At 52.4% G+C, this 21,647-nt stretch overlaps 5 protein-coding genes across 5 annotated transcripts; 2 read left to right on the plus strand and 3 right to left on the minus strand.

Annotated features, from left to right (window-relative positions):
* Window positions 1-218: 218 nt before the first annotated feature.
* J4E87_001064 (uncharacterized protein) lies at window positions 219-2,902 on the minus strand (the record flags this gene model as incomplete). Its single annotated transcript, XM_049372713.1, has 5 exons — window positions 219-1,272; window positions 1,324-2,106; window positions 2,157-2,581; window positions 2,755-2,780; window positions 2,836-2,902. The coding sequence occupies 5 exons, from the start codon at window positions 2,900-2,902 to the stop codon at window positions 219-221; spliced, it is 2,355 nt and encodes a 784-aa protein (XP_049237371.1).
* A 1,087-nt stretch (window positions 2,903-3,989) lies between these two features.
* On the minus strand, window positions 3,990-12,020 carry J4E87_001065 (uncharacterized protein; the record flags this gene model as incomplete). Its single annotated transcript, XM_049372714.1, has 4 exons — window positions 3,990-4,022; window positions 4,080-8,368; window positions 8,416-9,309; window positions 9,356-12,020. 4 exons carry the CDS (start codon window positions 12,018-12,020, stop codon window positions 3,990-3,992), a joined length of 7,881 nt encoding a protein of 2,626 aa, XP_049237372.1.
* Window positions 12,021-12,862: 842 nt separating this feature from the next.
* On the plus strand, window positions 12,863-14,648 carry J4E87_001066 (uncharacterized protein; the record flags this gene model as incomplete). Its single annotated transcript, XM_049372715.1, has 2 exons — window positions 12,863-13,228; window positions 13,413-14,648. 2 exons carry the CDS (start codon window positions 12,863-12,865, stop codon window positions 14,646-14,648), a joined length of 1,602 nt encoding a protein of 533 aa, XP_049237373.1.
* A 375-nt stretch (window positions 14,649-15,023) lies between these two features.
* Window positions 15,024-18,077, minus strand: J4E87_001067 (uncharacterized protein; the record flags this gene model as incomplete). Its single annotated transcript, XM_049372716.1, has 6 exons — window positions 15,024-15,380; window positions 15,621-15,719; window positions 15,773-15,902; window positions 16,341-17,369; window positions 17,427-17,911; window positions 17,961-18,077. 6 exons carry the CDS (start codon window positions 18,075-18,077, stop codon window positions 15,024-15,026), a joined length of 2,217 nt encoding a protein of 738 aa, XP_049237374.1.
* Window positions 18,078-18,687: 610 nt separating this feature from the next.
* Window positions 18,688-20,103, plus strand: J4E87_001068 (uncharacterized protein; the record flags this gene model as incomplete). The annotated part of the gene is made up of 4 exons (XM_049372717.1): window positions 18,688-18,786; window positions 18,838-19,288; window positions 19,341-19,427; window positions 19,484-20,103. The coding sequence occupies 4 exons, from the start codon at window positions 18,688-18,690 to the stop codon at window positions 20,101-20,103; spliced, it is 1,257 nt and encodes a 418-aa protein (XP_049237375.1).
* Between the last annotated feature and the right edge of the window lie 1,544 nt (window positions 20,104-21,647).

Consider the following 21,647-nt stretch of genomic DNA (forward strand, 5'->3'; position numbering starts at 1 on the left):
ACCTTACCGCTCGAATCACGATGTCACTGAAGTAACTACCCACCATGGCCAGTCAAAGTGCATTTACAAAGTTAATATTGATCCTAAAGAGGCGACATTCTAGTAATGAACCAAGATGGCCGAGAACCTACCGCGTCGGTTTTAACGGAAGAGAGAGGTATACCATAGAAAGACCGTGCCCAAACGCCCAGCAGGTAACTTTCAAATACAATACTCACTTACATGATGGAGAAATTATTTGCCCAGCCTAGCGGACCAAAGCCCTCGAACCCAGTAGACTGCGCATTCTCGTCATCACTTGCTTCCCATCCGAAGAAATTCTGGAGGTCGTCCAGGTTGAACATGGGTTGCTCGAAAGCAGTTGGCGCGCTGGGAGAAGAGTACATGGTCCCTAGTGCATTCTCAGATGGTGTCGTCATGGCCTGGCCTGATGTTACAGTAGAAGAACCGTGACCAGTGGTAGGCGCTGAGAAAGGATAGCGAGTAGTAGCCGTGCGAAGAGTCGAGGGCGAAGTTGCTGACAGTATTTCCTCGACAGGAGGAATAACTGAGATCGCCGCATTTCGCTGTCTAGGAGTACCAGCCATCGGTGCAGGCGCGCCGACAATGCGCCGCGCTTCATTCTCTGATGGATCCTGAGGCGCAATGTAGTCAGCAGAGTGACCACGAGCCAGACTGTCGCGTACAGTCTCCAACCAGCGCTCGGAGGTGATACATAACGATTCAGCAAGCGGGTACATGAACGCCATCTCCCGTAACGCCTGGTTGTTGTACTGCACTAACTCGACTGTACGACCAATCACAGTTCCTGCGTCGGGCTTTGATACGTCCAGAATCCGAGCGATATAGTAGAGCATGATGCGACTACTGTTGTAAACGAATGAAGGCAGTATGGAGTCCGCAAAGTGTTTGACCCCGTGTTGGAGTATGTGTGAGACTAGGACCGACATACGCTGCGCATGCTCAAAGCAGACATCTTGTAGATGACTTACGAACGCCTGTCGATCAGTAGGGAAGACGAACGGCTCTTGGTTTTTGAACAGGTCAGGGAGAGCGATCCTGTGGACGTCGCACATAACGTGATGGTACATGCAGTGGATGAGGAGGAGGGCACCTAGCTGATGTGTCTCGCGCCGAATGTAGATGTTGTCTGCGGAGAAATCTAGCCAGGATGGCAGGCTTTGTTTCCACGACTGTATGTCCTCAATGAGGACGGCGAATCCTGACTCTGGAAGCCACGGCGGTTGTTCTTCGTCCATGTGCTTCACAAACCTAAGCCAAGTCAGCAATCAAGACTCGCGAGCTGATCCTAGCCACACTCACCGAAGAACACGTCGCCAGATACTGACGATGCGCACATAGTACGCAGCCATGCCCAGGTTATCCGCCGGCTTCTCTGGAATGTCCTCGGGGGACATGAGTTCCAATAGTGTGCCCCTCTCGAGCCGCTCCGTAATACACGGGATCTGTAGTGAGAACTGACGCTCGTTGCACGGAAGCTGAATCTTGAGGTCTCTTTCATTGAGTATAGTGAGGTGGTCGACGCCACTACCAGCCCAGACATCAATCATATAGCACGCCCACATAAGTCTTCTACGCGACTCTCGCACAGAAACCTCGTTTGGACTTCCTCCTAATTCCTTACAAAGCACATCTGGTGACACTTCATTGTTGAGCTGTAAGGCATGCGCCATACGTATGACAAGGCCAGTAAGAAGAAAAGACCCAGCATAGTTGCCATTGCGAGCTTCCTGGTCGTGAAGCAAGACCAAGACCTTCAGTTTGGTAATTGAGATGGTGCTGTAATCAGCGAAGAACATCTCTTCCGCGACTTTAGCCCACTGGCTTCCGGCTGACTGGATCAGATCTTTCGTCAAGGGCGAGAACGACTCACTGTAGTCGAGAGCGTAAAATCGAGCACCCAATGCACACATTATGTGCAAGAGGGCTTGATCGGAGGCATCCACGAGCTGTCCTTCGTCCAGCATTCGAATGAACGAGGGCTTGTGCTCGAACGCGAACACGCGGATGGGGTGGACGTTGTTGAAGTAAGCATCTAACAACGCATGAAGTTTGATTCTGGGTGGCAGCTGCTGGGAAAACAACCTGTGCATATTCGTAAGTTGGATGCACGCCAGTAAAATCGTGAAGCATACCATAGTAGGCCCGGCGGACACCCAGCTACAGCAGGCTCGCTATTCGACAGTGAGCCGAGTATCCTAGAAGGCTCTCGAGAATCTCGGGGAGTGTGTGGCGGTATCATCACGGAATCGGCGTGCGTGTCTGAGGCAGGAGTCGCAATGCTCTGTACCCAGGCTGGCTCCACCTGCTCAGCATCGTATACACATGAGGTTCTGCGCTGCTGGCATCTTATGCAGTTCGGTCGTTCGCCGGAGCATTTGACTTTGGAGTCTCGACAGGGAATGCAGGATCGAAATGTACGTTTACGCTTGATGCCTACAACAGGCTCGTACGCCGTGCTTGGTCTCTTCGCAGCAGTGGAAACACCGCCATTCTGCACACAGTCTAGCTGTAGCCTTTCGCAGTTCAGGCAGCCGTTTGGGCGTTCATCGCACTTGACCTAGATGGTTGTCAGCTACGTTGGGCCCTGATTTATGGTTTTCCGGATATCCTAGGCCCCGACGCCAGAACTACGACCATCACGACAACCTAATGGTCGCTCGTCGGATACCCATTGCCTTGGTATGGGTATCTAAAGAGAGGAATAATATACAAGAGACCATGAGATCCTACCTTTCTTGCACGGCAAGTAGCGCAGGCTGTCGAAACTCTGTTAGCACACCTATCGCCATATAAAGAGGCCATGTCGCGTACCGTTGACTGGTCTTCTGCGCTTCTTAGCAGCAGTCTCTGGGACGGCGGGCGTTTCCGGCGACTCCATGTATCGTTCGGTTTGTCGCTCGGGATGTCGCGTCGTTCTGGAGTTGCGAAAGAGCGACGGCGGCGCGACGACGACCCAGACTTAAGGCGAAAAATGACGTGCTAATCCGTTGGGATTGGCTCAAAGCACGCGGCCTAATAGTGGGGTCATGCTGTGTTCGGGCAGGTGCGGATCGCATTCCCCCACGAGCTAGCTGTTTGCGGGACTAGCTCATGTGTACCCTTTCTCTGAACCCCGCAATTAAGGACGGCCAACTCTCAAAGCGTACGATATTTGGCTTATTTCCAGTGATCCAGAAGGGGCACGAGACCCTTATAGTGTTTGCGGCTCAACTAGAGTGTGATACTCCAGGACTTGGCATGACCTTGGCGTTGAAGCTGATCATTGCAACGAGCCCTCAACATTAGACCCTTCACACCCAACATACACGCACCAACGTATGTCAAGACGGGATAATGACTCTTCCAAAAAAACGTGCACGGATACGTCATCTGAGGCACCCTTGTGCTGAATAATCAATCACTGATAAGGCACACCGGATATGGCGACTGTCTAGCAACAGATGCACCAACAACATCATACTAGCTTCGATACCTCAAGACGCAAAGCCTCCAGCATCATGATCTCGCCAGCCACGTAGGTTTATCTAGTCAAAGATGTAATGCAAGGGAGATCAGGTCGCCAGCAATGCAAGTACACGGATCCCCCTAGCCAAACAAGCAACGCCAAGCAAACGCCAGATAAGCACGATCACAAGACCAAAACGACACGCCAGCGAACGCAACACGCGTACTGCCTCTGCATCTGCATCATTTGATCAATCATCAGGCTAGCGAACGGAGATTTTATCCGAAAACCGTAAATAGTTCCGCTAGACTCAAGATGGTGTGTTGGATGGAACAAGACTGCGTTGCATCGACAATGGTAAGAGGGTGTATCGAAAATTTTGTCTATTCAGTATCCGCAATGCACCTTTCAATGCCACAAATCAAGCTATTTACGCCAATGCGAAAAGCATCCAAAACACCATGCCATGTCTATACCAAAAGCCACTTACTCACATGTTGGTAAGTTTGCTTAGTGAGGATCAATGATGTCTGTGCACGCAATCCCATTCGTACTGCAGAGAGACGTTAGCGGAACGTGCGTACGAAGGATGAAAAGGTTCTTGACTTACCACTCTGCCCTCCTCATCGCCGGTATAGACATGGTGAGGCATCGGCAATATACACGTGATGGGTGCCGCAGACGAGGGAGACGTTGGATCACTGTGATTGAGCACATTGATGAGGTTCGCAGACCATTTGCTGGGTACTGAGGTTGGAGTGGTGATGGTCGGGGGTGTTGGCGTTAGATGGAAGATTTTGACGACACCCCTACGGTGTCCAGTGAAGATGAGTTCGCGCTCACACCACTCATTGCCCACACCCTCATACACAGCGACAGCCGTGATGCTATCTGCGTCGTCTTCGCTGTCGCATATATCCTCGTCAAGCAGCACTGCACCGTTGAGTGTCGTGACGATGAGTCGGCTCCCGCAAGCAAGTACAATGTGTCCTGTGACGCTATTGATCCTAGCCGCTTGAATCGGTACTGGGTTGCGCTTCTGCCGTGGGCCTAGATCGAGCTCGCGAACAAACTCGTTTCGATTCAAGTCCCAGAGGAACACACGTCCGTCGAGTGATGCGGATAGGAATGCAGAGAAGGCGCGGCTTGCGGCGAGTGTGATGACGGATGACTTGTGGCCGAATAGCGTTGTGGCGTTCTGCAGGTCGATGTGGCCTCTTTCAGCTTTGCTCATGTTCCAAATCGCGAGTGTACAGTCTGTTCCTGCAGTGATGAGGGTTCTACCGTCAACGAAGAGGGAAGTTGTCAGCTGGCCAGAGTGTAGATGCTCGAACAGCCCGATGAGCTTCTTGGAGTGTGAATCATAGAAACGCACGCTGCCATCCGTGAAACCCCACTCCATGTAACGATCATGATGCGGCGGTATGTTGTGCCGAAATGGTGCTGAGCAAAGGAGCTTGTCGCTCTTGCTGATGTAGTTGAGAGATGAGATGCGATCGTTAGACTCCAGTAGCGTACCGGGAACCCGATGTAAGCTCTCCGCCGACGTGTCGAGCTTGGTGGGTTTCGTGACGTTTTCTTTCTGTGGGTGCGGTCGCTGGAAAACCTGTGGAGGCGTCTGTCCAAAGTTGTTGATAACACTAATCTTCTGTGCGCGCTCCTTCTCGTCAGTAATCGAATCGAGATCGATTGCACCCTGGTATGTCATGTAGTGGAAGACATTTGCAGCCTCGATTGCTGCTTCGCCTCGCTGCTTGTAACCGAAGATGAGGTCAATCCAATGATGCAGGTTCTGGCTGACGTAAGGACTTTCCAAAGCCTCACGCTGTTTGGCGATGAAGATGGCTGGGTCGCCCTTGGCCCACGGAGGTAATTGAACGTTATCGATCTTCGAGCCATCGGATCGCAAACCGAAGTTGTATCCATTAACGTTGGTCAAGAAGTCAGGGAGAAAGTAGAACTCTGGGGTAAGCTCGCGTACGTCGGCCATATTCTTCGCGGACACCGAGTCCCAGACATTTTGGATCGAGTAGAACATTCGGTCAGCGTGATCCCATGTACCACCCTGAATGAGGAAGAAGGCTGCGCTGAAGGGTTGAAGTCGCATCAGATACGACGCGACGGTCATGGCGGACGAATAATGAGTTCCGTAGTGGAAGGCGTGACTAGCGTCTCCCATCTCGGCAAACGAGCTAAATCTCTCTCTAATGAGATGCTCTTGCTTAGGATCCTGAATACCAATAGGTTTGCGGAGGTCTCGAAAGTTGCTCGGGTCGCTCAAATCCAATTCTTCGCTGTGGTAGTTCGACAGCACCCACGGGAAGACCGGGTACTGGGTCAGATCGTTGAACGTCCTTCCAGCGAGTGTATTGACGAACATCAGGTAATGGAAGTTGGACATCTCTCCTTTCAGCCATTTCTTGGTCGCCGGATGAGCGGAAGCAGAACCAAATGCTGATGCGAAGCGCGATCCAAATGTCTGTGGTGCTTCTTCCGGATTGCGCAGGGAGTCAAGGCGCCAGGATATCTCAGAGTTGGCATGCTTGTCCGGATTCGCGACATGCGAAGCTCGTTGTAGGACCCGAGAGTGGATGTCGTTGCGAGCCTGGGCAGAGACAGCTGTGAGAAGGTAGCTACGGCCATCATCAAAGAAGACTTCGATTCCAACATCGCGGTGAAGGAAGCGCCGCTTGGAAATACTGATAACCTCAGTCCACTTCCAATTTCTCACTGCATCTTCTTGGCTCCTTGGTGGTGGGCGACGGGTAGTGACAGCTTCTTTTCCAGCTATGACTTGAACGTAGGGGTCGCGCTCATCTGGCGGCGCCTGCCACACGCGTACGATCTCGCCGTCTGACCTTTGGAAGAAGTCGTCCAGCAAGTAGAGACAGTCTTTTCCTACGATGAGGAGGCCCTCTATTGCTTCCAGTCCGACTACCCGAGAGATATTGCAAACGTATTGCACCTGATCGCCGCGATTAAGGCTCCGCATGACCTTGCGGTTCTTGTCTTCGAAGCCGTCCTCATCTTCATACATAGCTTCGACCATCTCAAAGTCATCATCGCTAGCAGATTCTGGTTCTTCCGTTGGATCACCCGATGCACTCACAGAAGAGGCAGACCTAGTCGATCGCGCCTTGACAGGGGTGGCACCAACAGCTTCCTTCGCCGAAATTGCTGGCACAGTGGTATCCAACCTGGGTCGCTCTCGTGGATCTGTGTCTTTGCGTTTGGGTTGATACGACTGCTCTCTGCTAGTGTTGTCGACAACGATGCGTAGACGCTTTCGATCACGACCCTCGGTTTCGTCGAGCCGCCATCTGGCAGGTGGACTGTCTTCGAACAGACCACATGGGCCTTTCAGTTGGTGGTCAAGCTTGGCCAAAACTGTTGCCATGTAAGTAGCATTATCCTGCTGGTCTTGAAGGACGCGCTGGTGCTTGATGCGTTCAGATGCGTGTATGTTGGATCTCCAGTGGTTTGTGGAGTTCTCATGGTGATTCCAGACATTATCCGCGGCAAGCTCATCAGATTGCCACTGCTTCAGCTTCTCCTTGCGCTTGGCGATTCGCCTCTGAGAAGTCTCTTCGGTCTTCTTGTTTTGGCTTTGCGCAAAGTCTTCCCATGATTTAGTCATTGAGCCATAGAAGAACTTATCCATCTCGGTCTTGTTCTTATCGAGCCACTCTAAGAATGTTTCATTATCAAGTTCGACAAGCTTCTGAAAGCCATCGTAGAGATCTTTGGTGTCGCCGTGGATGGCATCGGCCAAGATCATAGATGTTTCGTGAGGCTTTTGTACCATGAGCGACCTCCAGAAGTTCGCCGCCGCAAGACGCACGTCCGTGTGTTCAGACGACAACTGTGTGTAGAGAAGATAGCAGATCATCTTCAACGAGAATGTTTCGTTGTTGACAGAAGAAAGAATGATAGGCTGCCAATACATCATCTTCTCGATAACTGCTGTGGTAGTTGCACCACTTTCTGACTCATCAGACTCCGCCAAACGAAGCAGAGCAACTCTCAAGAAGGTGTTGCGAATTGATGAGATAGGCTGCGTGCATAGTCTGACGGACTTGATAGTCGCAATATCCGGACGTTCGAGATATTCTAGGAGGAAGCCAGCGAAGTCGAGCAAGGACTCTGCGCCTTCAAGAAACCATCCCTCGAAGACCGCTTCGGACACGTGGATCACAAAACGTTGCAGATTGAGGAGAACGCGCGGTTCGTGCAATAATTGCTGATCAAATTGAAGCGCATTCTTGACGGACGAGAGCGTTTGCCGAAGAATGTATGACTCGAAATATGCTTGATGTTCTTGAAAGCCGGGAGGCGTCTTGAGGAAGAGACCTAAGCCAGGAAACTCTTTGCGTGTGAATATCTGGTCCTTGAACACGTCGAGAACAACTTCCAAAGTCGCTTCCACCACGGAGCTACCAACCTTTAGTGCCAAGGGAGCAGCGTACTTTGGTGATAGTATTGGGTTGAGAGAAGGTTGCTGAGCGGCCTTCTTCTTATCCGCCGAGACGAGCACAAATGATGACGCTCTGCGGAAAGGTAACACGCGTCGAGACGCAGGCGAAGGTGATACGTCAACGTTGGTCGTGCGAACCACAGGCGCTTCATGCCCGTTGGCTCGGGAAAGTGGTCGGATCACAACGTCTTGGCCCTCGAAGGTCAGTGCGGACCCTCTTGAAAGTAATTCCGTCTCAGCGCTAACACTGTCAGATGTGACAATGACTGGATAGAGGACGAAGAGCAGTTCTTGGACATAATTGGAAGAGTGAGTGTAATCGCGAAACCCTTCCGATCGTGAATGTAGCTCAGACAGAAACTGGATAGCAGAGTTCAGAACAACGGCAAAGTCATTCAGTCGATCTGTCTGAGGAGCCCGGGTATCTAGAGTCGTTAGCATGGTTGTTACATAGTGGCTGAACTTAACTCACCAACTGTTGGCTGCTTGGCATTTAGCGACATTGTTCTACGACGCCCTCGAGTGACTGTGCCTTCGCCAGTCTCTTGCTTTGGTGTGCCATCATCGGCTCGGGCGAGGTCACGATCGCGGACAATCGCTCGCAGGCCAGTCTCCAACATCGCGGTGATTACTGGGAATATTTCAGGGTACCAAATCCTGAGCTGAGACTGGGGTGAATGCGCGATAAAAATGTCGACCAGATTGAAGACGTCAAAGTCGCGCTCGAAGTCAATGGTTGCGACATCGCGACCAAAAAGGATCGCGAAACAGATAGTCCAGATGCCTGGTGTATTCCACCAGTGGCGCAACCTGTTCTTCATCAAGATGAAGCCTCCTGTCTTATCCCCAAACTTCTTGACATAGTGCGAACCATTGATCACTAGCAGTCGAGCTAAGATCTTTGCCCCAAGAACAACGACTCGTTGTTCAGGCTCGGCAAGAAGATAGAGCAGCCACTTTCCAGTGACATTCTTCGCAAAACGAACGATTTCGTGCGGGTTCTGAGGATCGCAAAGAAGTTCCGCTAAAAGAGTGAGGATGGCGATGCCTAAATCGGGTAGTGATAGTGGTGGCGAACTGCCGCCGTTTTGTGCCGGGCTGTTCGAGCGTGGTGTAGACTCTGGTGTCAATGTTGGTGGTGTGCCTTTGCGAAGACGAGCAATGCTCGCTTTGGGTCGCAGTGCTCGTTTCGCATACGATGCGCGGCTGTCGTGCAGCGCATATGTGACGAAAAGAGATAGCGATCTCGCATTTTCCCCGTTGAAGTTGATGATAAGTAGCGCTTTGAAGGCGGCGAGAAACAGCTTGAACGTTGATGGAGTGAAGTTTTCACCTTTAAGAGCATCCGTGAGACGCTTGACAACGCCTGTGATAGGTCAGCTAAAGTTGATTCGCCATGTCGGTATACTTACGTATCCTGTGGAATCGCTTAGCGTTGTAGTGATGGTGCTTGCTGCCCTTGGCAAAGTGCGCAAATTGCAGGTAATACAGCTTCTGCGTTTCCAATGAGGTAGCTCTACGCCAGATCTCTAGATCAACCAGAAGTACTCTATACGCAAGTGGGTTGATGATGAGTGACTCGGTTGGCTCGTGCTCATCGTATCCAACGAATCGGAGAATGATTCGCAAGAGCTGCATAACAAAGCCTTCGCAGTCTTCTGGTGTCACATCTAATGAGGAGGGGTTGCGCGGCACCAATCCCCCCATGGCGAATCCAATCTTCTGGCGCAGAACCTCTGCCAGGACAGCAAATCCGTTGCGCTGCTCCATGGCCTCGCAGTTGCGCCAGTTGCCCCCGACGGCTTCCAGCAAAATCTTGACAGATCGAAGCATGCTGTCTAAAGTCTGGGCGGATTGCACCAGCTTCAAGCCGACAGCCACACATCCGCCAATGCGCCAAATAGCATCGTCGAGTGATTGTGGAACGACAACGACAGGGTCACCAGATAGACGTCCAAATCCTCGTGGCTGAGATAATGCATCATTGACCGAAGGTACGGCAGCATTGATGATGATCGGAGTACTATGAAGTCTGGTATACTTATGCAGAGTTTTAGCTGATTCGCGTGATAGTGATCGGATTAGTTGGGATTCATCGATGGCATTTCTGTCATCGTCGTCCATTACGGAACTGGGAGAGAAGCTCAGTATTATCTTCGATTCAGGCATGAGATGGCTTGCATTGGCCCGAATAGCTGCTACGATGTCGGATCGTTCCTCTCTCCCAGGATGTAATATCTCGTTGTGAACATGAAGCTCAGCAGAGGTACGGTAGGTTTGAAACGACCCGAGCCTATCTTGGAAGTTTCCACAGTAACGCGGACCAAGTTTATGATATACAGCGATCAGCTCATCTGACAGCGGTTCAGAGAATAGATGGAAGGAGGCGACTGAGAGCTTGGAGGCAATGACGTTTCTACCCAGCCGAGGCGCCAAGTTCCGTGGTGTTCCCAAGAACGCGAGTATGTGGTGTTTGGACACGCTCGAAGACATGGAGGCAAAGCTATCCTGGCTGCTATCCAGTAACGGAGGATGCGAAGGGTAGTGGGCTTTCATAGTCTCGGTGAACTCACCATCGACGAAAAGAGATGCTTTAGCAGCGCCGATACCGATAGTCTTGGCTCTCCGATGAACCACAGCGATGTGATACCACCGGCCTGCTTCGAAACGAGGAGCTTTCTTGAATCTAACACTGGGTATGACACCAGTGGAATGACCCATGTAAGTCTGCAGGATAAAGCAACGGGTATCTCTTTCCAGATATGCCATGAGGAAACACGTTTGTGTATCGTCGTATGCGCCGAAGAGGGTGGTATGGCAGTCGGCGTCGAATCTGTCGACCCTTACCCAAGCAGCAAATGTATATCCGCCTCCTGGGGACATTGGTGGAAATGGACGACCAATGTCTGGAAGTTCAACAGCGCTGAAGCCATGCAAAGATAGATCGAATTGTATGAAGGGCGGGTCGCGGGAGGAGCGCATACCACGCAAGAGAAACTCAGCAGCTGATTCAGAAGACGCTGCCTTGCGGAAGAGGTAGTATGCATCGTCCAGCTTGTTGATGCCGTACTGAATTAGGTCGTCGGCCAGCTCTTGCAAGAGGCTGGCTTCTATAGGAGCGCACTTGTTCTCAAATAGCAGGGGTAGGACACTGCTCAAGACGCCAGTGACGTGCAGCGCAGCTTTGTTGTAAGATGAGATGGAAGTGATTTCCAGGATGGCAAGCAGCACCGATATGGAAAGAGCCTTGGAGCGCGTGCCCGGGGCATCTTCACCAGAGAGACCCCGCCAGAAGTGGAAGATGGTCGGAATGATGTCTGGGTTCTGCAGTATCTCATTGCCGCTGAATATAGCCCGTACCTGGCTGCGTAGTGGGTCGAGATCGAGATCGGTATCGCTGTACACGGACCGCGGGCTAGAGACTACGATCTCAGTAGGCTGCGAGTCGCCGCTGGCTGCTGCGTCCTCGTCCTGCTTGGGTTGTGCGACTTCGACTTTCTTATCGATATCCCTGAAGATGCGTGTCATGGTCTCCTCGCCCAAGGCAAAGGCGAACAGGGTGCCGAAAAGCTGCTCCTGGCCGGCATCGTCACGCTTGCTCTGCGACTGTCCGCCAAAAATGCCAGTGCTAGCCAAGGCTTGTTCCAGAGCACTCCAGCCGCCGTGCTCGACGCGCTTGGCGAAGAAGCGCCTGTTACCGGCATGCTCGTTCAGCGCGTCTGACAGGACATCGAGTGTTCCCTTGATCACCTCGAAGAAGTCGATGCGGTCGGGCGTGGGCAGCTCGGCGGGTTTGTAGAAGCCAGAGAGGGAGCGCAGGGTAATGAGGAGCGTCTCGAAGCCGCGGACATGGCGGAACGCGTCTTTGGTATGGGTTTGGTCGTTGGACTCGATCAGCAGCTGGCGCATGCGGCGGAGGGCGTTGCTCTGATTGTGGAGGACGTCGGAGGTCGGTGGTGTGGTCTCGGAGGCCCTGATCAATTCATCCGCTAGGCTTCGGAGTTCGGCTATCTGGTTATTCATCGGCGGCAGTCGTGAGGCGGCCGTGGAGGACCTGTGCGGCCGCGTCGTCGCCATGTTCAGGCGAGACCGCTGCTGCGGAGTTTGGGCGGAGGTGATGGCTGCGCGGGTAGCACCTTCATGTCTCCCGAGCCCCAAGCCCGCACATGAGACCTCAACTTGCGGGGAAGACTAGTCGTGTCGTTTGGTGGTGGGCGGGCGCACAATGAGGGCTGATTACGGCGGGCGGGCTCCGCGCTCGTCGTGGTTGCTGCTAAGCTGGTCATCGAAGCTGATCCCTGTCAGTCCAGAGCTCAGCCAGGCTACAGGCGCCCACGCGCCGAGCAACGTCAAGTCGCCGCAAAGCAAGGTACTGATAAACAGTGCACCAGCACTAGGAGCTGTGCATATCGCCTACCAACATAGTTATGATAAACACGCGTTCTGTCTCACGCGGGCCGCATGGTGCGCTCCTGACTATTGCCTCTCACGTGAGCACGCATTGCCCAGGTGTGGCTGGCATATCGATAACTACCTCAGTACATGTCAGGCCAACGTTGGCTCCCAGTAACCATATGTGAAGCCACGCTCCACCAACACAGCCAGCCTCTGCATCCCAGGGCACTCGGGTGTCCTGATACCATCCATGTATCATTCATCTGATACTCATGGCGCGTGCGCTAGCTCACCCCAGCCTCACTCGCGCGGGCGCGGATAGGTCATGCGTCATCCACCTAGCGCGCCCGGGCCATGCACCGAGGTCCTGATAAGAAGCTCCATCGCCAGAGCTACCCCAGCTGCATCCCCATCTCTCCTCCACAACACTCTCCTCCCTCCCATCACCCCTTCCTTCATCTATCACGCTTCTTGCACCCCTTTACCCTTGTGTTTCTAGTTCTCGCTGTGCGAGCTCCGCCATCATGAAGTACAGCCTGGTCTTCGCGCTACCGGCTTTGGCCGCCGCGTCGCCTACCTTCAACGTAGAGACCATTCACAAGAACGCCGCCCCAGTGCTGTCGTCGACCTCTGCCAAGGAGGTGCCCAACAGCTACATGGTCGTCTTCAAGAAGCACGTCAAGGATGCCTCCAAGCACCACGACTGGGTCCAGAGCGTCCACACCAAGAACAACGAGGAGCGCATGGAGCTGCGAAAGCGCTCCTCGCAGTTCCCCGTTACCACTGAGGTCTTCGATGGTCTCAAGCACGTCTACGAGATGGCTGGCATGAAGGGCTACTCTGGCCACTTCGACGACGAGACCATCGAGGCCATCAGGAACCACCCCGATGTAAGTTCTCTCCCCAGCTGTTACCAGCTTGCATCATCCCAGATGGCGTCAGCGCGTTGGTGGCCTAGAGTGAGCGCTGCCTAGGCGGCCTTATCTCCGCAGGCAGCTCCGGCTCCGCATCAGCACACGTGACGCCATCTAGGTACCTGTACCTGCATAAGACTTGGCGCTAACACCTTGATAGGTCGACTACATCGAGCGCGACTCAGAGGTCCACACTCTCGGCCACGACGAACCTGAAGTCGAGAAGAACTCCCCCTGGGGTCTCGCCCGTATCTCGCACCGCGACTCCCTGAGCTTCGGCACCTGGAACAAGTACCTCTACGCCGCCGACGGTGGTGAGGGCGTTGACGTTTACGTCATCGACACCGGCACAAACACCAAGCACGTTGACTTTGAGGGTCGTGCTAAGTGGGGCAAGACCATCCCCAACGGCGATGCTGACGAGGATGGCAACGGCCACGGCACCCACTGCTCCGGCACTGTCGCCGGTAAGAAGTACGGTGTCGCCAAGAAGGCGCACGTCTACGCCGTCAAGGTCCTCCGCTCCAACGGCTCCGGCACCATGTCCGACGTCGTCAAGGGTGTTGAGTACGCTGCTAAGTCTCACTCTGAGACTGTCAAGGCCGCCAAGGATGGCAAGAAGAAGGGCTTCAAGGGAAGCGCCGCCAACATGAGCTTGGGAGGTGGCAAGTCCACCACCCTCGACCTCGCTGTCAACGCTGCCGTTGACGCTGGTATCCACTTTGCCGTCGCTGCCGGTAACGACAACGCCGACTCCTGCAACTACTCCCCAGCTGCTGCTGAGAAGGCCGTCACCGTCGGTGCCTCCACTCTCCTCGATGAGCGTGCCTACTTCTCCAACTACGGAAAGTGCAACGACATCTTCGCCCCTGGTCTCAACATCCTCTCCACCTGGATCGGCTCTGAGCACGCCACCAACACCATCTCTGGAACCTCAATGGCCTCTCCCCACATTGCTGGTCTCCTCGCCTACATGCTGTCTCTTCAGCCTAGCAAGGACTCTGCCTACGCTGTCGCCGACATCACCCCCAAGAAGCTCAAGGAGAACCTCATCTCCGTCGCCACCGTCGGTGCCCTCTCTGATGTCCCAAGCAACACCAAGAACGTCCTCGCCTGGAACGGTGGTGGCTCTTCCAACTACACCGAGATTGTTGAGAAGGGTGGCTACTCTGTCAAGAAGGCTGCCGAGAAGGAGGAGGAGTCCGAGTTCACTATCACCATCCCTTCTCTCTCCGAGATTGAGGGTGACTTTGAGAGCGCTAAGGAGTCTGCCAGCCGCACCGCTCACCGCGCCGGAGGCAAGCTCCAGCACCTTGAGCAAGAGATCGAGGACTTCATCGCCGAGGAGATGGAGTCTATGTTTGAGAAGGTCAAGGAGCGCGTCGCTAGCCAGTAAATGTGACATGATATGATCGTTAATATGACCCAAGAGGGTCTACTGATATATGGAATGGGATGGGTTCGGTATCGGCGTCTGGTTTTCCTACATGGAGCATGTGTCTCCCATCTCATTGGGCACAAGTTGATGTACTGTACGTTACTCTTGATATGGAACGCAATGTGAGGTAGATTAGATATCTGGAATGGATCTATCTTTCCTCCACCAACTCTCGCTTCTGTCTCGTGTATATGTCTGCCAACTTGAATCGTTCCTGCAAGTCGTGTCCTTATGAAGAAGAGTCTTCGTGTTCTTAGTACACCCTAGCGTCCATCAATGGCGTCCATCATCGACCCTTCGCGCTTTCCTCTCACGGCATCCACAATCATTGTCTCAATAACGACGGCGACGGCGATCCGACAACAGTCCGGTCGCTGGCTGCAAGCCCGCCTTCTCTTCCGCCACGCGTCTCAGAACACCAAACATGAAGCCAGTGTGTTTGCTCAGCAACGCCGCAATCTCGGGCTTGTTGAGCAGCTCGATGTGGGCCACAATAGTCTCGCGGATCACTTCTCGCAAACCAACATCGGTATCCGGTGTTGTGTTGAGGGCGTGTTCTGCAGCTTCAGCGAAGACCTCATCGTCCCACAATGGAGCGCAGATGGAGGTGAATTTGATGCGGGCGAGATCCTTGAGACCCTTGACGTCGTATTTATCGCCTATCTCGTACATCTTGGCGTGAAGGAGGAGCTGTGACGCGCCTGCTGTGGGTATTGTGGAAGAAGTCCAGTCCGGGCAGCATTCAAGGCATACGAAGTCCACACAGGACGAGCCACATGTGTTTGAGATGCAAATATGATGATGGCAGACTAAATTGTCTAGAGCCTTACAACCCAGGCGACATGTGTGTGGAAAGTCGTAGTGATAGATATCTTTTCTGGGCGCTGTCACCACCGGCGAGGAGGCTTTAGCAGGTATCGTATCAGCTACCTCGGTATCGTAGTCGCCTTCGTAAAGATACTTGACAAGCCGCTTAACGATGTCTGGCTCGTCCTCGGAGAGATCAGCTTTGGCACTTGACGCTTGCTGCTAGATGCGTTAACGAGTGCGCGGTATAATTACGCGAGTAGTATATCGTTTACCTGATTAGCAGCGAACCTTTCCGCACTCTTGAAGAACTCCGATCGAGTGCAGACCACAGCCTTGTGGACGTTGTACATATCGCTGCCGCAGGTAATGGTGAAGTCGGAGTATGCGCCCGAGTCTAGCAAGCTGTCGTAGAGTTAGTCAATTTCTGGATAGGCTTTAGCTGATCTGAGTACATGCCTTTTGAAAGTGTTGACAAGCTCTTCACGAGCGTGCTCAGCCATGTTGTCGCTGGTGAAGACTCGAGATTTCGTGGACTGTGATTAGTGTCACTTTGTGGGATAGGTTGCGTACGGAGGACGGAGGATATTATAGATGATATCGAAGCACGGACATTGGAATTGAAATGGATCGGAGGTGAAGGTAAAGGTAAAGGTGAAGGTGAGCGTGGAGATGAACAGAGTCTACCCTGAAACGGCATTTTCAGAATGTGGAAGGAGAGGATGAATCTGTTACCGCTAGTGTATATCTTCAGGACATAATACCAATCGCCAGCTAGGTTGCACTTTGCAACTTGCAACAAAGTATCATCCTCGTTCCTTGCATCCTTCTCGACCTGTTTACGCTCGCAGCGTAACCCTAACCGGCAACCCATCCACCGGATGAGCTCCACCACCCCCCATCTCCGCCTGATACGCTCGATTTCCATCAACAGTCTTGATACCCTTCCTGGGATGCAACACATCCCACTCCTCATAAGCCGGAGTGATATCAAACATCCTCACCGTCATGACCAAAGCAATCTTGAGTTCCAACTGCGCAAGCGTCTGCCCGATGCATGCACGGGGACCCCACTCAAAAGCTCTCCACGAAGCTTTCTTAGGGTACAACGGGTCTTCAGGATCGACTAACCAGCGATCAGGAATGAAGTCTTCTGGCTGCACAAATACTTCGGGGTTATGATGCAAAGCTAAGGTGAGAGTCCAGATGTTACAGCCGTCTGTGGGATATTGGTGGCCTTGCTCATCTGAAACGAAGACATCTGGACGGCCATCGCGCATGCTGCCGGCGGGAGGGAAGATGCGTAGAACCTCTTTGATGACGGCCAAGGTATAAGGTAGCTGGTTCAGTAGTGAGGGGTCGTCCGCGATAGTCCGAGTGATGGTGTCGAGCGAGAAGTCTGACCCGAACACCTTGTCATGTTCTGCACGGACTTTAGATAAGGCCTCTGGGTGACGCGAGAGGAGTATGTAGCTGTAAAGTAGTGTGCTACTCGTAGTATCATGACCAGCGTAAAGGAACAACCGAAGTTGAGGTTTCGCTAGCTGCTTGAAGACAGATTCTGATATCTCATCTTTGTTTTCTACATCTTCGAGATACTTGTCCATGGCCAACGCAATGATAGATCTCGACTGTTTGCGGGAAACACCAGATGAGTCTTTGCGGGAGCTGGCCAACTCTTCAAAGCGCTTGTCGATTTCCTCATCGAGGTATCGGTTCATACGGTAATTGTTGTACTTTTGAACGAGCGGACGAGGACTGAGATAGCGACGGAACGGGTTGAATGTTGTGCCGAACGATGTCCAGTAGACTTGTCTTCGGAGACAATCTGCTAGCGCGCTTCCTTGGGTTTGGTAGTATAGACGTGAGCCACTGTGTCCGATGTTCAGCAGTTGCCCCATGTTGCAAGCGTACTGAATGTGAACTTACAGGGTAACACGTGCAATAATGTCGAATGTTAGCCGAAGAGTATACTCTTCCAAAGAAAAGACTTCATCTTTCTTTGCGCGTTCTTGGAGAAGTTTGCAGAAAGTTGAGACTTCCTCGGCGATCGCAGGTGAAAGTCCTGTGATGTAGCCAGCAGCGAATCCTGGATTAAAGAGCGCTCGCCATTTCTTCCACGTGCTTCCCTCCATTGTCAGTAGAGACGGACCACCATTGATGACCTCCAAGGTAGCATTTATGTTGGGCGGCTTGTTGAGGAAAGCAGCTTCTACTTGCGATGCAACATAAGGGTTTGCGACCACCATGAGAGGAGCGTTGAAAGGCCATAGGTTGAGGTAGAAGACGCCGCCGGGGAATGACTCTGCTATCCGCCGTACTACCACATGCATTACAGTGTTGCGAGGCAAGTTCTGAATGGTTTCTTTCAACACGATGAGATGACCGAATAGAGGATGGTGTTTTGGCATAGGCTGGCTATTATTAGAAGTACGTCTGCGATATATCGAAGAGTCGACTTACTGCACCTGACTTTTGTAGCCTCTTGATGTGTTGCCGATTAGCCATTAAGCTGGCTACAAACATGACCAAGGCTCCTGCGGCAACAGCCATAACGGCTGGCATGCTGACCCGCGTCATGCTTACTCACGTTTCGTGCAACAAAGATTGCCGAAGGCGGCACAAAAGCACGAGTAGATGAGCTCGATTTCGCGAGTGTTGATGTTGAAATGCCGCCGAAGGTGCAAGGCGCACGAGGAAGTAGCCTTGGGGGCGGCACGGGTAGGGCGCTAGCCCTATTTGGGCATCATGCATGTCAGCACTATCTATAGCACAAACACTGCAGTCTTGTACTACAATGCCATGCACCCCGACAGCTCAAATGATTTTACCCATGCCGTGTAATAACATGCTACCGAGCCGTCGGTTTCTTGGGGATGTTGTGATTCGTGCTTCATTACCCGACGCCGACCGGTCATAGCCCCCACACGCAACAGCTCCGGGCTGTCACCACCATCCAGCACACGAAGCCGCGACTCCAATGATAAGCGCGAGAGATGAGCAGGCAATTATCTGTTCTGAATGCAATTACTATTTCCAAGTTTTCTCAGCCCCAAGCCTCTATGCAGTCGCCTGTGATCCCACGTCTTGCGATGTGCTTATTATGTCTCGACGGCCCGCCTGAAGTTCTGTAGCTATATCGTCCAGTCTTCTCACCGAGATCTCATCCTACCAAAGTATATCTCCAGTCATGTCGATTGATCCATCGAAACTGCCACCCGCGCAATACGTGCCTGGCAGACAGTACGCCATCGAACATGCTGGTAGAATCGACAAGGCGCCATTCGTGGTATGCACTCCCCGTACTGGCCGATATTTCCAATACTGACGAATACCTCAGATCTCAACTGGACTCCTTTTTGGACTTGCCATTCTTTCTGTTTTCGTGCGCTTCGCGATTCGCATCTTTGGAGGCCGAAAAATACGATGGGACGACGGACTCGTCTTGGTGTCGTCGCTGTGCTTAACAGTAGCGTTCGCCTGCGTCCACAAGGCTCTTAATCCTTTCTATCTCGTCGAAGCCATAAACCAAAGGAAGACAATCCCATTCCGAGAGGACATTCCTGCGATCTTGGACATCCCCAAGTGGGCGTTCATATTCTCCATCTTCGGATGGAATTCCATTTATCTAGTCAAATTTGCTTTCATGTACTTCTTCCATGGCCTGACCCTTGGACTGTCGGTCAGAGTCGTACGATTTTTCTGGATCACCGCAGGCTTTCTTGTCATTGCTTGGATCTATGCTGTAGTCAACTTTGTCGTCATATGTGCACACTTTGGTGCAGACGCAGGTCAGTCAATGTTTTGTCCATTGTTAAGACGCGAAGTACTGACTTCATACAGCTAAATGCGGCGATTCCCAGATGCATAAGAGAAGTGTCGCGGGTAATGTCATCGTTGGCGTCCTTGACATCATAGGCGATATTCTCAGTAAGTCATACAGCTAGAAACTTCATTACCCCGGTTCACAGGCTCATGATTTCTAGTCGTTACCGTTCCCATTGTCGTCGTAAACCAGTCGATGATGTCGTTTTCTCGGAAATTATCAATCGTGGCCTTGATGGGTCTCTCGGCAGTAATGGTTGTTTGCGCATTGATACGGGTCGTTGGCTCGTTGACCGAAACAACAGCGGCGGCATTCGGAACTGCACCCGTGTGGGCTGCGTATTGGTTTATGGTCGAATCCTGCGTCGCGCTCATAATGGCGTCCGTCATTGTTATCCGCGGAGTCTTCATCACCAACCCTGTCGATGACGACCGACGAAAGCAGGATAGTGTACTCCAGCGATTTGGGCACCGTATACTGTCGGTGCTAAGGCTCTCCAGATCCTCAAGAAGCAGCGGGCGGAGTCCCCAGCGAAGCGACGCGATCCATGACAAGCACGAGGATCCAAGCGCGCCGAGGATCGCCACCCCGAGACCGCTAGGAGGAACATTGAATACTGTCAGAACATTCATCTGGGGTGGTAAGAGGCAAAGTCCACCTGCATCGCAAGATGATCCGCTGGTGTCAGTAAACACGACGTCTGATTTTGAGGATATGGACTACCACAACATCCGGAAGGCAGAAGTGGCAAGACATAAGCCAGAGATGACCTTTGCTTGATGAGCGATGGTGGTTGGAAGCGGAAGGCACGTCTGTCGCGCATCAATAAAGTTGTCAGACTGTATTTAGGTACTCACTACCAGTCGCCTTTGGAGTTGTTCGAGATGTAATCAATGATTAAGTGTTGAGGTCTACGCCATGGCGTTCGTGGTGACTTCGCTCTTGAAGGGCCGATTTGAGGATGTTAGCGTTGGCGCGACAGCGTCATCCCACTGCTACCTTCCTCCAGTGCCTCAAAGTCGCGTTCAACTGCACATGTGCGACGGGAGGTCACCAGTGTTCACAGCAATATAGACACACTGCTATGCGTGCACGTTCAATAAATAACCCGGTAAGGCTGTATGCCATCTGTACATGTGGTGGCGGAGTGCCACAGCCCACTGCCCCTCAACCAACATCTGTGCTGCACGCGATGCACAGCTCACCACTCCGATAATAACCATCACCACCACCACTACCGCAGCCGCTGCGATGGATAGAACCGGACACAAAAGCGCAAGCAATATCCTGTCCCTAAGGATCGTAATCTGCCGATGCACAAGACTTGCGTAAACCGTTATCTGACCGAAAACGTTGGGCAATGGGCCCCAGTGCGACCAACGAGGCGGTGCTGCAGTCAGCAGAAGGACGTCTAAGCACTACGCCCGGTCTGCCTACAGATGGTGTGCATGAAGAAACGCGCGGTCTTGTTTTATCTATGACTTTATCAAGGCCCTGGTTCCCAGTGCTATTGACAGTCTTACACCTACATCGGATGCACAATCCTGCATATACTTTTTCGCGAAAGGCGAGTACTCATCTTTCCGCTTCTACAATGGTACTAAACCCCTCAAACATCGGGTCCACGCTCTGCATAGGAATATCACGCTTTTGGACGACCTGCTGCGAAAGTCATCGGCAAGCAGCTGGAGACATTCGTAAACAATGGCGCTGGCTTGGACCGTGGCTACTTTTCGTAGTTGGAATGGTCACGTTGTTACTTTGTTTGGCATGGTTGTCATATCTCACTTCCAAGGCCCCCGTTGAACTAGACGCTTGTTTGCCCGATGGTGCCTTCACAGTGGATCCATCACATTTTCGATATCTGAGCAGCTCGAGCTTTTTTCAGATTAGTTTGGGATGGGGTCATATGACTTTCACACAAGTGAAAGCTATAGACATCAGCTGGGATATCGTGAGTGCCGCCATACCCCAGGCCAGGCAGCTAAGTGTATGGTCCAAAAACGTGAGAGCTAACTACCCTCAAGCTACTAGGACGTGGTGGTCAGGCGCTCATCGCGTATATATCGTGGCGCGTCTTCGCCAAATACGTGACGACATCCATGGAACTTACACCAGTTACGTTCGGAACATATCGGACAATCTTCTTACCAAGCGGCGGCTTTTTCCTTGCTATCATCTATACGATTCGAGATTTTGTGACACGTCACGGCTTGCATTCCAGGATAGCCATGGTCTTCATGGTGTATACCATGGTATTGACATTTATGTATCCGACCCTCGCCAGTGCAATGACTGGTTACAGCGCGAACGTTGAAGCATTT

Source organism: Alternaria ethzedia, assembly GCF_023757985.1.
Source record: "Alternaria ethzedia strain BMP 0044 chromosome Unknown scaffold_2, whole genome shotgun sequence".
NCBI lineage: Eukaryota > Fungi > Ascomycota > Dothideomycetes > Pleosporales > Pleosporaceae > Alternaria > Alternaria ethzedia.